The sequence below is a fragment of the Scyliorhinus canicula genome, chromosome 12, assembly GCF_902713615.1.
Source record: "Scyliorhinus canicula chromosome 12, sScyCan1.1, whole genome shotgun sequence".
NCBI lineage: Eukaryota > Metazoa > Chordata > Chondrichthyes > Carcharhiniformes > Scyliorhinidae > Scyliorhinus > Scyliorhinus canicula.
In genome coordinates this window covers 57,806,625-57,824,136 of record NC_052157.1, presented here as the reverse complement: position 1 = coordinate 57,824,136, position 17,512 = coordinate 57,806,625, and the positions used below count along the sequence as shown (strand labels likewise).

Sequence of the window (17,512 nt, the reverse complement as noted above, 5' to 3'; positions counted from 1 at the left end):
CCAAAACCCACAACCCTCTCTATCTCTGAAATCTCCTCCAGCTCTACATTCCTCCCCACCTCAGTAACCACCTCCATCATCTAGAACCCTCCTACCTCTGTAACCTCCTTCGGCCCCTCCAACACTCTCTATCTCTGAAACCTCCTCCAGCTCCTTCACCCTCCCTATCTCTGTAACTTCCTCCAGCCCCTTAACCCTCCCCATCTCTGTAACTTCCTCCAGCCCCAACGACCCTCCATATCTCTGTAACCTCCTCCTGCTCCTACAATCCTCCCCATCTCTGTAACATCGTCCATCTCCTATAATCCTCCACATCTCTGTAACCTCCTCCTGCCCCTACAACCCTCCCCATCTCTGTAACATCGTCCATCTCCTATAATCCTCCCTACCTCAGTAAACTCCTCTAACCCCTACAATCCTCTCATCTCTGTAACATCGTCTAGCCCCTACAACCCTCCCTATCTCTGAAACCTCCTCCAGCCCTACATTCCTCCCCACCTCTGTAACCACCTCCATCACCAAGAACCCTCCTATCTCTGAAACCTCCTTCAGCCCCTCCAACACTCTCTATGTCTGTACGCTCCTCCAGCCCCTACAACTCTCCATAGCTCTATAACAACCTCCAGCCACTCCAACATTCCCAACTTCTGTAACCTCCTCCAGCCCCTACAACCCTCCCGATCTCTGTAACAACCTCCAGCCGCTCCAACCCTCCCATCTCTGTAACTTTCTACAACCCTTACAGCCCTCCCAATCTCTGAAACCTCCTTGAGCCCCTACCACCCTCCCTGTGTCTTTAAGCTCCTCCTGCCCCTACAACTCTCCATATCTCTATAACAACCTACAGCCACTCCAACATTCCCAACTTCTGTAACCTCCTCCAGCCCCTACAACCCTCTCTTTCACTGTAACCTCCTCCAGACCTACAATCGTCCCTAACTCTGTAACCTCCTCCAGCCCTTTCAACCCGCCCTACCTCTGCAACCTCCTGCAGCCCCTACAATCCTCCATATCTCTGTGACATCCTCCAGCCACTCCAACTTTCCCAAATTCTGCAACTGCCCCTGCCCCTACAATCCTCCCTATCTGTATAACCTCCTCCAGTCCCTATGACCCTCCGCATGTCTGTAAGCTCCTCCAGCCCTACAACCCTCCATATCTCTGTAACATCCTCCAGCCACTCCAACATTCCCAAATTCTGTAACCGCCCCTCCTTCGAACCCTCCCTATCTCTGTAACATTGCCCAGCTCCCCAATCCCCCCTATCTCTGTAATCTCCTCCAGTCCCTACAACCCTCCCTATATCTCTAACATCCTCTAGTCCCTACAACCATCCATATCTCTGTAAGATCCTCCAGCACCAACAACTTTCCCTATCTCTGTAACTTCCTCAAACCCTACCACCCTCCCTATTCCTGTAACCTCCTCCAGCCCTACAACCCTCCATATCTCTGTAACCTCCTCCAGCCCCTACAACACTCCCTATCTCTGTAACATCCTCCAGCCCCTACAACATTCCCTAATCTAAGTAACCCCCTCCAGCCCCTACAACCCTCTCTTTATCTGTAACCTTCTCCAACCTTAATTCTTTGAGGAAGTGAGAAAGTTAATTGATGAGGGAAGGGCTGTAGATGTCATATACATGGAATTCAGTAAGGTGTTTGATAAAGTTTCCCATGGCAGGTTGATGGAAAAAGTGAAGTCGTATGGGGTTCAGCTGTACTAGCTAAATGGATAAAGAACTGGCTGGGGAACAGGAGACAGAGAGTAGTGGTGGAAGGGAGTGTCTCAAAATGGAGAAAGGTGACTAGTGGTGTTCCACAGGGATCCGTGCTCGGACCACTGTTGTTTGTGATATGTATAAATGATCTAGAGGAAGGTATAGGTGGTCTGATTAGCAAGTTTGCAGATGCTACTAAGATTGGTGGAGTTGCAGATAGCGAGGAGGACTGTCAGAGAATACAGCAAAATATAGATAGGTTGGAGAGTTGGGTGGAGAAATGGCAGATGGAGTTCAATCCAGGAAAATGCAAGGTGATGCATTTTGGAAGACCTAATTCAAGAGCGGACTATACGGTCAATGGAAGAGTCCTGGGGACAATTGATGTACAGAGAGATCTGGGAGTTCAGGTCCATTGTACCCTGAAGGTGGCAACGCAGGTCGATAGAGTGGTCAAGAAGGCATACAGCCTGGTTTCCTTCATTGGACGGGGTATTGAGTACAAGAGTCAGCAGGTCATGTTACAGTTGTATAGGACTTTGGTTAGGCCACATTCGGAATACTGCGCACAGTTCTGGTTGCCACATTACCAGAAGGATGTGGATGCTTTAGAGAGGGTGCAGAGGAGGTTCACCAGGATGTTATCTGGTATGGAGGGTGCTAGCTATGAAGAAAGGTTGAGTAGATTAGGATTGTTTTCATTGGAAAGACGGAGGTTGAAGGGGGACCTGATTTAGATCTACAAAATTATGAGAGGTATGGACAGGGTGGATAGCAACAAGCTTTTTCCAAGAGTGGGGGTGTCAATTACAAGGGGTCACGATTACAAGGTGAGAGGGGAAAAGTTTAAGGGAGATGTGCGTGGAAAGTTTTTTACGCAGAGAGTGGTGGGTGCCTGGAACACTTTGCCAGCAGAGGTGGTAGAGGCGGGAACGATAGCATCATTTAAGATGCATCTAGATAGATATATGAACAGGCGGGGAACAGAGGGAAGTAGATCCTTGGAAAATAGGCGACAAGTTTAGATAAAGGATCTGGTTCAGCGCAGGCTGGGAGGGCCGAAGGGCCTGTTCCTGTGCTGTAATTTCCTTTGTTCTTTGTTCTTTAATCCCTACAATCCTCTCTATCTCTGTAACCTCCTCCAGCCTGACATTCCTCCCCACATCTGTAACCATCTCCATTACCTAGAACACTCTTATCTGTATAACCTCCTTCGCCCCCTCCAACACTATCTCTGTATCCTCCTCCAGCTCCTTTACCCCTCCCTATCTCTGTAACATTGTCCAACTCCTTTAATCCTCCCTACCTCAGTAAATTCCTCCAGCCCCGACAATCCTCCATATCTCTGTAACAACCTCCAGCCCCAACAACCCTCCCTATCTCTGTAACCTCCTCCAGCCCATATAAACCTTCCAATCTCTGTCACCTCTTCCAGCCCCTACAACCCTCCCTATGTCTGTAAGCTCCTCCAGCCCCTCCAATCCTCCATATCTCTGTAACAACCTCCAGCCACTCCAACTATCCCAACTTCTGTAACCTCCTCCAGCCCCAACAACCCTCCCGATCTCTGTATCAACCTCCAGCCACTCCAACTTTCCCAACTTCTGTCACATTCTCCAGCCCCTACAAAACTCCCTATCTCTGTAACATCATCCAGCTCATACAACCCTCCAGATCTCTGTAACCTCATCCATCCCCTTCCACCCTTCCTATCTCTGTAACTTTCTCCAGTCCCACAACCCTCCATATCTCTGTAACATCCTCCAGTCCCTACAACATTCCCTATCTAAGTAACCTCCTCCAGCCCCTCCAGCCCTCCCTAGCTCTGTAACCTCCTCCGGCCCCACCAACACTCTCTCTATATCTAACCTCCTCCAGCCTCTACAACCCTCCCTGAGACTGTGACCTTTCCCTACCCCTATAACCCTCCTCCTGGAACATCCTCCAACATTCCCTATCTAAGTCACCTCCCCCAGCCCCTAGAACCCTCCTATCTCTGTAACCTCCTCCAGCCCCTCCAACACTATCTATCTCTGTAACCTCCTCCAGCCCTCCCTATCTCTGTAACCTCCTCCGGCCCCACCAACACTATCTTTCTCTATAACCTCATCCAGCCCCTACAGCCTTCCCTATCCCTGTCAACTCCAAAATCCTCTGCAACCCTCCCTCGGTCTGTAACCTCCTCCACCCCGACAACCCTTCTCCATCCCTACATTCCCAATTTCTGCAACCTCCTCCACCCATAAAACCCAACGTATATCTTAAACTTCCCGAGCCCCGACAAACTTCCCGATCTCCGTAACCTCCTCTAGTGCCTACAATCCCCCTATTTCAATAACTTCCTCCAGCCTCTACAACCCTTCCTATCTCTGTAACATTGTCCAGCTACCCAATCCTCCCTATCTCTGTAACCTCCTCCAGCCACTACAACCCTCCCTATCTCTGTAACCTCCTCCAGCACCCTACAACCATCCCTATCACTGTAACTTCCTCCAGAACCTACACCCCTCCCTATCTCTGTAACATCCTCCAGCACCAACAACTTTCCTATTTCTGCAACTTCCTCAACCCCTACCACCCTCCCTATTCCTGTAACCTCCTCCAGCCCCTACAACCCTCCATATCTCTGTAACTTCCTCCAGCCCCTACAACCCTCTCTTTATCTGTAACCTCCTCCAGCCCCTGCAATACTCCCTATCTCTGGAGCCTCCTCTTGCCCCTCCAACACTCTCTATATCTCTAACCTCCTCCAGTCTCTACAACCCTCCTGATCTAAGTCACCTCCTCCAGCCCCTGCAATCCTCTCTATCTCTAACATCGCCCAGCTCCTACAATGCTCCCCATCTCTGTAACCACCTTAATCTCCTAGAACCCTCCTATCTCTGTAACCTCCTCCAGCCCCTACAGCCCTCCCTATGCCTGTCACCTCCAAAGCACTTTACAACACTCCCTCTGTCTGTAACCTCCACCACCCCTGACAACCCTCCTCCAATCCCTACATTTCCTAATTCTGTAACCACCTCCAGCCCCTACAATCTTCCATATCTCTGTAACATCCTCCAGCCACTCCAACTTTCCCATATTCTGTAACTGCCCTGGGCCCTACAACCCTCTCTATCTCTGTAACCTCCTCCAGCCCCTCTGGCCCTCCCTACGTTTGTAAGCTCCTCCAACCCCTACTACCCTCCATATCTCTGTAACATCCACCAACCACTCCAAATTTCCCAAATTCTGTAACTGCCCCGGCCCCTACAACCCTCCCTGGCTCTGTAACATCATCCAGCTCCTCAATCCTCCCTAAGTCTGCAACCTTATCCAGCCCCTACAACCCTCCCTATATCTGTAACCTCCTCCAGCCCCCACAACCCTCCCCGCCTATGTAAGTTCCTCCAGCCACTACGATCCTCCTTATCTCTGTCACATCATCCAGCCCCAACAACCCTCCCTATCTCTGTAACCTCCTCTAATCCCATACAACCCTCCCTATCTCTGTAATCTGCTCGAGCCCCGACAAACCTCCCTTTGTCTGTAAGCACCTCCAGCCCCTACAACCCTCTCTATCTCTGTAACCTCCTCCAGTCCCTACAACCCTCTCTATCTCTGTAACCTCCTCCAGCCCCTACAACCCTCCATATCTCTGTAACCTCCTCCAGTCCCTACAACCCTCTCTATCTCTGTAACCTCCTCCAGCCCCTACAACACTCCCTATCTCTGTAACCACCTCCAGCCCCTACAACACTCCCTATCTCTGTAACCTCCTCCAGCCCTACAACCCTCCCTATCTCTGTAACCACCTCCAGCCCCTACAACACTCCCTATCTCTGTAACCTCCTCCAGCCCTACAACCCTCCCTATCTCTGTAACCACCTCCAGCCCCTACAACCCTCCCTATCTCTGTAACCTCCTCCAGCCCTCCCTATCTCTGTAACCTCCTCCGGCCCCACCAACACTATCTTTCTCTATAACCTCATCCAGCCCCTACAGCCCTCCCTATCCCTGTCAACTCCAAAATCCTCTGCAACCCTCCCTCGGTCTGTAACCTCCTCCACCCCGACAACCCTTCTCCATCCCTACATTCCCAATTTCTGCAACCTCCTCCACCCATAAAACCCAACGTATATCTTAAACTTCCCGAGCCCCGACAAACTTCCCGATCTCCGTAACCTCCTCTAGTGCCTACAATCCCCCTATTTCAATAACTTCCTCCAGCCTCTACAACCCTTCCTATCTCTGTAACATTGTCCAGCTACCCAATCCTCCCTATCTCTGTAACCTCCTCCAGCCACTACAACCCTCCCTATCTCTGTAACCTCCTCCAGCACCCTACAACCATCCCTATCACTGTAACTTCCTCCAGAACCTACACCCCTCCCTATCTCTGTAACATCCTCCAGCACCAACAACTTTCCCTATTTCTGCAACTTCCTCAACCCCTACCACCCTCCCTATTCCTGTAACCTCCTCCAGCCCCTACAACCCTCCATATCTCTGTAACTTCCTCCAGCCCCTACAACCCTCTCTTTATCTGTAACCTCCTCCAGCCCCTGCAATACTCCCTATCTCTGGAGCCTCCTCTTGCCCCTCCAACACTCTCTATATCTCTAACCTCCTCCAGTCTCTACAACCCTCCTGATCTAAGTCACCTCCTCCAGCCCCTGCAATCCTCTCTATCTCTAACATCGCCCAGCTCCTACAATGCTCCCCATCTCTGTAACCACCTTAATCTCCTAGAACCCTCCTATCTCTGTAACCTCCTCCAGCCCCTACAGCCCTCCCTATGCCTGTCACCTCCAAAGCACTTTACAACACTCCCTCTGTCTGTAACCTCCACCACCCCTGACAACCCTCCTCCAATCCCTACATTTCCTAATTCTGTAACCACCTCCAGCCCCTACAATCTTCCATATCTCTGTAACATCCTCCAGCCACTCCAACTTTCCCATATTCTGTAACTGCCCTGGGCCCTACAACCCTCTCTATCTCTGTAACCTCCTCCAGCCCCTCTGGCCCTCCCTACGTCTGTAAGCTCCTCCAACCCCTACTACCCTCCATATCTCTGTAACATCCACCAACCACTCCAAATTTCCCAAATTCTGTAACTGCCCCGGCCCCTACAACCCTCCCTGGCTCTGCAACATCATCCAGCTCCTCAATCCGCCCTAAGTCTGCAACCTTATCCAGCCCCTACAACCCTCCCTATATCTGTAACCTCCTCCAGCCCCCACAACCCTCCCCGCCTATGTAAGTTCCTCCAGCCACTACGATCCTCCTTATCTCTGTCACATCATCCAGCCCCAACAACCCTCCCTATCTCTGTAACCTCCTCTAATCCCATACAACCCTCCCTATCTCTGTAATCTGCTCGAGCCCCGACAAACCTCCCTTTGTCTGTAAGCACCTCCAGCCCCTACAACCCTCTCTATCTCTGTAACCTCCTCCAGTCCCTACAACCCTCTCTATCTCTGTAACCTCCTCCAGCCCCTACAACCCTCCATATCTCTGTAACCTCCTCCAGTCCCTACAACCCTCTCTATCTCTGTAACCTCCTCCAGCCCCTACAACACTCCCTATCTCTGTAACCACCTCCAGCCCCTACAACACTCCCTATCTCTGTAACCTCCTCCAGCCCTACAACCCTCCCTATCTCTGTAACCACCTCCAGCCCCTACAACACTCCCTATCTCTGTAACCTCCTCCAGCCCTACAACCCTCCCTATCTCTGTAACCACCTCCAGCCCCTACAACACTCCCTATCTCTGTAACCTCCTCCATCCGCTAGAATCCTCAGAGTGCTTTGCCTGATAGGGTGGTCGTCGTAGGATCTCTCACATTTAAAAAGTATTTAAGTGAGCACTTGAAACTCTGGAGCATACAGTGGCTATGGACCACTGCTGGAAATTGGGATTAGAGTACTTGATGGCTGGCACGATGGGACAATGGGCCTTGTTTTGGGCTGTAAAGCTCCACGACTCTGTAAAAGTGACGTGAGGACAGGTTTATCTGACCCAGAGACTGGACAGAGACTGGAAGGATCTTCTGAAGGGGGCAGGTTTGATCGAGGCGTTCGAAAGGGGGATGGGATGGCTCGCTCACTGAGAAGGGATAATGTGCGGGGTTTATGGAGGACAAGGGCTGAGAAGCGAGGGATGAGGCACAGCGCTCTTTCAGCATGCCCCCTCGCTCGACACTGTAAAGGAGTCTGTGATTGTGTGTCCATTACAGGTGATAACAACTGGGGGGTGTGGAGCCCCCTTGCCGTGCGGGCTACAGAAGGTTCATGTGTGGTAATCCCCTGTCGGTTCCACTACCCAGTCGCGGTTCCGGGTATCAGCAAGAAGATTGGAAAGTGGCTCAAAGGACACCATTACGAGGGAGACATAGTGTACCTCAGCACAGGACAAAATGCCTCTGATCTCAATCAACGTGTAGAGTTTCTCGGAAGTATGGACAGCGGAAACTGTACTTTGAAGATAAATAAGTTAAAAAGAGAAGATAGCGGGAAATATTATTTCCGGATCGAAATAAATGAACATAAATGGTCGCAGCAAACCGGAAGCCAGCTTCTGGTATCTGGTGAGTTTGTGATCAGAATGGTGAATATTAATTTTCTCCAGAATTTCAGATGGGGCTAAATGGGTATTCTCTCTCTTTCCATTTTTCTCACCCGTCTCTCTGTCTCCCTCGCACCCTCGCTCTCTCACACACTCTCTCCACCACTCTGTCGCTCTCTGCCCCTATCTCCACCTCTCCCCCATTCTCTCTCTCCCGCTCTCCTGCACTCTCCTTCCCCCCTCTCTCTCATGCACTCTCTCTCCTTCCTTCTCGTTCTATCACTCTCACCTCAACCTCTTTGTCTCTTAATCCCCCTTTCTGACTCTGTCCCTCACCCCCACTTTCTCTCTCCTGCACTCCCTCCCTCTCTACCTCCCTCTCCACCTCTCACACCCTCTCTCTCTATTTTCAGAAATCTCTCACTCCCTCTCTCCAGCAATCTCTTACTCCCTCCCTCTCTCTCTATTTCCAACACTCACTCACTCTCACTCCAGCAATCTCTCGCTCCTTCTCTCTCTCTCTATCTCCTGCACTTTCTCACTCTCACTCCCTCTCTGTGTGACTCCTGCACTCTCTCACTCTGCCACTCTCTCTATGGTAGCACAATGGTTAGCTCTATTGCTTCACAATGCCAGGGAGCCGGGTTTGATTCCTGACTTGGGTCAATGTCTGTGCGGAGTCTGAATGTTCTCCCCGTGGCTGCGTGGGTTTCCTTCGGGTGCTCTGGTTTCCTCCCACAAATCCCGAAAAACGAGCTTGTTAGGTGAATTGGACATTCTGAATTCTCCCTCAGTGTACCCGAACAGGCACCAGAGTGTGGCAACTAGGGGATTTTCACAGTAACTTTATTGTAGTGTTAATGTCAGCCTACTTGTGACACAAATAAAGATTATTACTATCTCTAAAATCTCCCACTCCCTCTCTCTCTCTGCAGCGTTCAGTCTCTCTCTGTCTATCTCCTGTACTCTCTCACTCTCTCTCTATCTCCTGCAGTCTCTATAATGTTCTTGTTGGATGGGATGATCGATATTACAAGAACATTTGCAGCTAAAGCTAAAAATGATTTATTCACATTAACTGTGGGTAAACTATGTACAAAACAACAGATGAATAACAGTATGATCATGCACAAGCAACTTCTCTCTCCAGCTCCCTCCAGCAAGTCTGAGGGGGTCACCTGACTCTAACATGCACTTGTATACTAATGTGACACCTAGAGGTTAGTTGGTGAATTTCAACACAACCATGATATCACAACAGCCTCATTCCCACTGTCTATCTCCTGCACTCCATCGCTCTATCCCTCCCTCCCTTAATCTTTGTGCCTCCCAATCCCCCTTTCTGTCCCTGTCCCTCACCCACAATCTCTCTCTTACACTTTTCTTCCCTCTATATCTCTATCCTCTCTCTCTATCCCTCCCTCAGTTTTGTTATGGGTGGGGCTTAGAAACTACAAAGTGTATTATGAAGTTCACCTGACCTACAACCTTTATGTTGAATTTGGCTAGGGTGAGCACAAGAGCCTTCACTGTAGCTGTGATTCATCAGACTTCCTAGGCACTTTCATCAAAACAAGGTTTATTCTAAGAATGTAGTTAACATATATATTTATAAACGAGCAAGAATGTTAATTACAATTACAAACATAAAGACATTGCACAGCTACTATAAGCTATGTAGATAACACTTAATGAATTCCCCTGTACCTGTTCCAATTCAATAACAAAATCCAATTAATTAAAACCCCTTTTCAAGGGTGTGCCCAGCACACTGTATTCTCACTTGAATGGGACTGGCCCTTCTCCTGAAGTTCTGATCCAGTTCCAACCAGCAGATTCAAACTCCTTTCGGAAAACAATAATGTCTATAAAGTTACCAAGGCAGTTAGCCACAGCCAATGGGCTTTTTACTGGAACAGCATTTAAAATGTAAACAGGAAAACACTTAATTCCCCTTCTGTAGCCCAAAGCAATCAAACTGAAACTAAAACCTAAAAAACTCTTTCACCTGACAGCCACAGCCCAATGTGCTATAAGTCACATGATAAGAGACCAAACATTTCTTAAAGGTTTGTCCCTCTCCCACTCTGTCTCTCCATCTTTACTGACCGTCCGACAATGCAGCACTCCCTCAGTACAGATCCTCTGACAGTGCAACACTCCCTCAGTACTGACCCTCCGGCAGTGCAGCACTCCCTTAATACTGGCACCCAATCAGTGCAGCACTTCCTCAGTCCTGACCCTCCAATTGTACGATACTCCATCTGTACTGACCCTCTGACAGTACAGCACTCCCTCATTACTGACCCTCTCACAGTGCAGCACTCCCTCCGTACTGACCCTCTGACAGTGCAGCACTCCCTCCGTACTGACCCTCTGACACTGCAGCACTCCCTCAGTACTGGCCCTCTGACAGTGCAGCACTCCCTCATTACTGACCCTCTAACAGTGCAGATCACCCTCCATACTGACCCTCTCACAGTGCAGCACTCCCTCAGTACTGACCCTCTGACAGTGCAACACTCCCTATATACTGGCACCCCGACAGTGTAGCACTCCCTCAGTACTGACGCTCTGACAGTGCAGCACTCCATCCGTACTGATCCCGTGGCAGTACAGAACTTCCTCAGTACTGACTCTCTGACAGTGCAGCACTCCCTCATTACTGACCCTCTAACAGTGCAGATCACCCTCCATACTGACCCTCTCACAGTGCAGCACTCCCTCAGTACTGACCCTCTGACAGTGCAACACTCCCTATATACTGGCACCCCGACAGTGTAGCACTCCCTCAGTGCTGACCCTCTGACAGTGCAGCACTCCATCCGTACTGATCCCGTGGCAGTACAGAACTTCCTCAGTACTGACCCTCTGACAGTGCAACACTCCCTCAGTACTGACCCTCTGACAGTGCAACACTCCCTATATACTGGCACCCCGACAGTGTAGCACTCCCTCAGTGCTGACCCTCTGACAGTGCAGCACTCCATCCGTACTGATCCCGTGGCAGTACAGAACTTCCTCAGTACTGACCCTCTGCCAGTGCTGCACTCCCTCAGTACTGACCCTCTGACAGTGCAGCACTCTCTCAGTACTAACCCTCTGACAGTGCAACACTCCCTCAGTACTGACCCTCTGACAGTGCAGCACTCCCTCAGCACTGAGCCTCTGACAGTGTAGTGCTCCCTCAATCCTGTATCTAGTATTCTGGAGTAATCTTTTTCCTGGTCTGCGTATTCCACAGATATCCCAGAGAAACCCGTGGTCATATTACCACCGATGATGAAAGAGGATGAATTTGCCACGGTGACCTGTTCTGTTCAGAGTTCCTGTCCTGATGAAATCCATGATTTAACGTGGGACACCCTTTTAGAAAACAACAAACTGGAGACTGTAAAATATTATCGGGATAATCTGTGGATTTATTCCTCTACGGTGACTTTAACGCCGAGATTTGAGGACCGGAATCTGACTCTGAGATGCAAGGCTCAGATGGGTGGCAGAGATGGACAGATGGGTGGCACAGTCGAAAGTGAGCTGCAACTGAATCTTCAATGTGAGTATCTGAATGTAAACTCTTCTGCTAACCTGAGCACCAAGCAGATTCTGGTAACAGTAGAATAAGATAGCACAGCAGCGGCCATTCAGCCCAACATGCCTGTGTTATCTCTTTGAACAGACTCACCAATTTATCCCCTATCTCCCATTCTAATTCACCCCAGTCATTTGTTCCTTTGTCGAATCTTATACGTTTTAAGAATCTGTTTTTAAGTGGGATTTGTTCGCATTTAGCTCTGATTTCCATGTATCTCAGTGAATTTGATCTAATCTGAAACACCTGCCTTCACTCGCAACCCATCCCTATCAGTTGACTGGCCGATCTTGGCTCCTGATCAACCAACATCCTGGCTTCAAAATTCCAATTCATATTTTCAAACCCTTACCACCTCCAATCTCTGCAAGTTATTCAAGCCCCTACAACCCTCCCTATCTCTGTAAACTCCTCCAGCCCCTACAACCCTCCCTATCTCTGTAAACTCCTCCAGCCCCGACAACCCTCCCTATTTCTCTAACCTCTTCAACCCCCTACAACCCTCCCTATCTCTGTAACTTCCTCCAGTCCCTACAACCCTCCCTATCTCTGTAACCTCCTCCAGTCCCTACAACCCTCCCTATCTCTGTAACCTCCTCCAGTCCCTACAACCCTCCCTATCTCTGTAACCTCCTCTAGTCCCTACAACCTTCCCTAACCCTCGAACTTCCTCCAGCCCCTACAACCCTCCCTATCTCTGTAACCTCCTCTAGTCCCTACAACCCTCCTTATCCCTCGAACTTTCTCCAGTCCCTACAACCCTCAGAGATCTCTTCGCCCTTCCAATTCCGGTCTTTTGAGCATCTGTCTGTGCAGAGTCTGCACATTCTCCCCGTATCTGCGTGGGTTTCCTCCGGGTGCTCCGGCTTCCTCCCACAGTCCAAAGATGTGCAGGTTAAGTGGATTGGCCATGATAAATTGCCCTTCGGGTCCAAAAGGTTTAGGTGGGGTTACTGGGTTACAGGGATGGGATGGAGGTGTGGGCTTGGGTGGGTGCTCTTTCCAAGAACCGGTTGGGGCTAGAGGAGGTTACAGAGATAGGGAGGGCTGTAGGGACTGGAGGAGGTTACAGAGATATGGGGGCTTGTAGGGGCTGGAGGAGGTTACAGAGATAGGGAGGGCTGTAGGGACTGGAGGAGGTTACAGAGATATGGGGGCTTGTAGGGGCTGGAGGAGGTTACAGAGATAGGGAGGGAGGGAGGGAGGGTTGTAGGGGCTGGAGGAGGTTACAGAATAGGGAGGGATGTAGGGGCTGGTGGAGGTTACAGTGATATGGAGGGCTGTAGGGACTGGAGGAGGTTACAGAGATATGGGGGCTTGTAGGGGCTGGAGGAGGTTACAGAGATAGGGAGTGTTGTAGGGGCTGGAGGAGGTTACAGAGATAGGGAGGGTTGTAGGGACTGGTGGAGGTTACAGAGATAGGGAGGGTAGTAGGGGCTGGAGGAGGTTACAGAGATAGGGAGGGTTGTAGGGGCTGGAGGAGGTTACAGAGATAGGGAGGGTTGTAGGGGCTGGAGGAGGCTATAGAAATAGGGAGGGTTGTAGGGGCTGGAGGAGTTACAGAGATAGGGAGGGTTGTAGGGGCTAGAGGAGGTTACAGAGATAGGGAGGGTTGTAGGGGCTGGAGGAGGCTATAGAAATAGGGAGGGTTGTAGGGGCTGGAGTGGGTTACAGAGATAGGGAGGGTAGTAGGGGCTGGAGGAGTTTATAGAAAAAGGGAGGATTGTCAGGGCTGGAGGAGGTTACAGAGATTGTGAGGGTTGTCGGGGCTGGAGGAGGTTACAGAGATATGGGGGGTTGTAGGAGCTGGAGGAGGTTACAGAGGTAGGCAGGGTTGTAGGGGCTGGAGGATGTTACCGAGATAGGGAGGGTTGTAGGGGCTGGAGGAGGTTATAGAAATAGGGAGGGTTGTTGGGGCTGGAAGAGGTTACAGAGATAGGCAGGGTTGTAGGGGCTGGAGGACGTTACAGAGATAGGGAGGGCTGTAGGGGCTGGAGGAGGTTATAGAAATAGGGAGTGTTGTCGGGGCTGGAGGAGGTTACAGAGATAGGGAGTGTCGTCGGGGCTGGAGGAGGTTACAGAGATTTGGGGGTTGTAGGGCCTGGAGGAGGTTATAGAAATAGGGAGGGTGCTAGGGGCTGGAGGAGTTTACAGAGATGGGGAGAGTTTTTGGGGTTGGAGGAATTTACAGAGACTCCATGGGCCAAATGGCCTCCTTCTGTACTGTAAATTCTATGATTCTATGATGCCCCGAATCCCATCGCTCTGCCATTGGCCTGGGGGGGTGGGGGGGCTAATCTCTGGACTTCCTTCCCTTACCTCTCTACCTCTCTCTCTCTGTCTCACCCCCTATCCCTCACTCCTCATTGAAGATGCTCCTCCTAAACTGACCTCTTTGGCCAAACCTTTGGTCTCCTGACTCTGATACCTCCTCATGTGACTGAATGGTGATTGTTGGGGGGACGATTAGGTGATGATTTGGGAGTTGAGAAGGGGATCTTCTCGCAACATAAACTATAAAAGGGACGGCGTGGGCCCAGTGGCCTGTTCCCCGTGTTGTTGGCTCGATGGATTTCATTCCCTGCGTTGTGCACATTTTCAGATAAACCTCGGAACGTGAGCATCTCAATGACCATAGACGGGAAAGCAGCAGCCAGCAGGATGAAAGAAGGGGATCAAGTTGCTTTGCGGTGCGATGCTGCAATCAGTAATCCAGCAGTCAGTCATTACAGTTGGTACAATGAAAAGGAGATATGGCAATTCTCAGGTCAGACCTTGGAATTCCATTCAATCACCTACGCTGACTACAGGATGTATTTTTGCAAAGCTTTCAACAGCATTGGGGATGGCAGCTCAGAGGTTATTGAACTGCAAGGCCAGTGTAAGTATTTAACAGAGGAAAGCTCGGTTTGTCTGGGTGAGAGTGGCAATCGGTGACGGGACACTGTCCCTTTAATGTTCACTTGTTACTGTACAACCATAGAAATGACACGGCACAGAAAAAGAGGCCACTCGGCCCATCACATCTGTGATGGAGGAGAATCTGTCTCAAGGGCCAGCACGGTAGCACAGTGGTTGGCACTGGTGCTTCACAGTTCCAGGTCCCAGGTCCGATTCCCCGCTGGGTCAATGACTCTGCGGAGTCTGCACGTTCTCCCCGTGTCTGCGCGGATTTTCCCGGGTGCTCCGGTTTCCTCCCACAAGTCCCGAAAGATGGGCTTGTTCGGTGAATTGAACATTCTGAATTCCCACTCGGTGCATCCGAACAGGCATCGGAATGTGGCGACTAGGGAATATTCACAGCAGCTTTATTGCAGTGTTGATGTAAGCCTATTTGTGACACAAAAGAAGGTTATTAATATTTTAAAAAACATTGACAGGATAAGTGAATTCAGTTCATGCGGAGAGACTGGGAGAAGGTTAAGGGGGGGATTGAATTGAGACGGTCAAAATCATGAGGGGTGTTTGGATAAAGTTGATAAGGAGAATGTGTTCGCCAGCGACAGGCGGCTCGGTAACCAGAGCGGACACAGATTGAAGCGATTCGGGAAAAGAACCAGAGGTGGGGGGGGGGGGGGGGGGGGGGGGGGGGGGGGGGGGGGGGGGGGGGGGGAAGATGAGGAGAATTTTTATTTTACACACAGCGAGTTGTTGTGATCTGGATGGTGCTGCCTGATAGTGCGGTGGAAGCAGATTCAACAGGAACTTACACAAGGGGCAACTGGAGAAATACTGGAAGGGGGAAAATTTGCAGGAAAATGGGGAGAAAGAGTGAGATATACCAAGGGCCCCTCTCTGGTGGGTATAAAGATCCCAACCGGATCCCAGCAGGGAGGTGTTCTGGCACCAATAGCCATGCCATCAATATAACATTCCTTCTCCCTCAGTAGAGATGGTTACACGTGTGCGTGGGGAGACGAGAACTCGGGAGAGGGAGCATTAATATGCAACAGTAAGAATTCGGGAGAAACGTCTTTACCCAGAGAATGGGGGGAATATGGGACTCGCTCCCACAGGGAGTGGGGAGCATGTGGGACTCACTCCCACAGAGTGGGGAGCATGTGGGACTCGCTTCCACAGAGAGTGGGAAGAATATGGAACTCGCTCGGACAATGAATGGGGAGAATGTGGAACTCGGGTGGGATTCTCCAGGAATCAGCGAGGCAGGCAGAAACGGTGCAGTGAAGTGGTGGGAACCACTCCGGCGTCGGGCCGTCCAAAGGTGCAGTATCCTCCGCACCTTCAGGGTCTAGGACGGCGCCAGATGGTCCCCCCCCCCCCCCCCCCCCCCCCCCCCCCCCCCCCCCCCCCGGCCGTCGTGGAAGGCCTTTGGCGCCACGGCAGCTGACGTAATCCCCGCGCATGTGAAGGGCAGTTCACCTTTGCGCCGGCCATTGTGGAGGCCGATGCGGCTGGCCCCCGGCGATTCTCCCACCCGGCGGGGGGTCGGGGAATCCCGCCCCTCATTCCCACAATGAATGGGGAGAATGTGGGACTCACTCCCACAGAGAGTGGGGAGAATGTGGAACATGCTCCCCACAGGGAGTGGGGAGAAATTGGTACTCTCTGGGAGAGATTCTCCAACCCCCTGCCGTGTGGGAGAATTGCCGGGGGTCGGCGTGAATCCCGCCCCCGCCGTCCTCCCAATTCTCCCGCCCCCCAAAGACCAGCCCGTCGTAAGTCGCGCTGCCCGCCTCGGAGAATGGCAGGTTCCGGCGCGACTCAATGGGCCCCGGGTCTGTCCGGATTCTCTGGCCCGCGATGGGCCAAAGTCCCGCCTGTTCTATGCTGGTCCCGCCAGTGTTAATTAGAGTTGGTCCCTTAGCGGCGGGACCTGGTAGCGCGGGCGGGCTCCGTGGTTCTTGGGGGGTCGGGGGGATCTGGCCCCAGGGGGTGCCCCCATGGTGGCCTGGCCCGCGATCGGGGCCCACCGATCCACAGACGGGCCTGTGCCATGGGGGTACTCTAGTCCTTCCGCACAGGAGGTCGTGGTCATCCGCCATTCCCAGTGTGGAAGTGAATCCTTGGGCACATGTGCAGGGAGACGAGAACTCACGCACATGGGCCGACTCACGCCGGCCGACGGAGGCCCCTTGGCGCTGGTTGGCGTGGTGCCAAGCTTCTATCCCGCCGGCCGGCGGGGCGCCAACCACTCCAGGGCGGGCCCCAGACCCTGAAGTTGCTGAATTCTCCGCACCTTTGGGGCGGCCTGACGCTGGAGTGGTTCACGCCACTCCGTCCCACCTGGACCCACCGCCCCGCCTGGTACGGGAGAATCCCGCCCTCTCTCGCAGGGAGTGGGGAGAATGTGTGACTTGCTCCCCACAGGGAGTGGGGAGAATGTGGAACTCACTCTCATAGGGAGTGGGGAGAATGTGGAACTCACTCTCACAGGGAGTGGGGAGAATGTGGAACTCACTCTCACAGGGAGTGGGGAGAATGTGGAACTCACTCTCATAGGGAGTGGGGAGAATGTGGAACTCACTCTCACAGGGAGTGGGGAGAATGTGGAACGCACTCTCACAGGGAGTGGGGAGAATGTGGAACTCACTCTCATAGGGAGTGGGGAGAATGTGGAACTCACTCTCACAGGGAGTGGGGAGAATGTGGAACGCACTCTCACAGGGAGTGGGGAGAATGTGGAACTCA

General features: G+C 51.6%; 1 protein-coding gene across 4 annotated transcripts in view; it reads left to right on the top strand.

Annotated features, from left to right (window-relative positions):
• Positions 1–17,512, top strand: part of LOC119974699 (B-cell receptor CD22-like) — a 127,083-nt gene that overhangs the window by 52,105 nt on the left and 57,466 nt on the right. For all 4 annotated transcript variants that reach the window (XR_005462559.1, XM_038813832.1, XM_038813833.1 and 1 more), the window contains 3 exons: positions 7,943–8,293; positions 11,516–11,827; positions 14,466–14,744. Coding sequence is in view for 3 of the 4 variants with exons in the window: in XM_038813832.1 (XP_038669760.1) it covers positions 7,943–8,293; positions 11,516–11,827; positions 14,466–14,744 (942 nt within the window). In the remaining variant the exon portion in view is untranslated. The remainder of the gene's footprint in view (positions 1–7,942; positions 8,294–11,515; positions 11,828–14,465; positions 14,745–17,512) is intronic.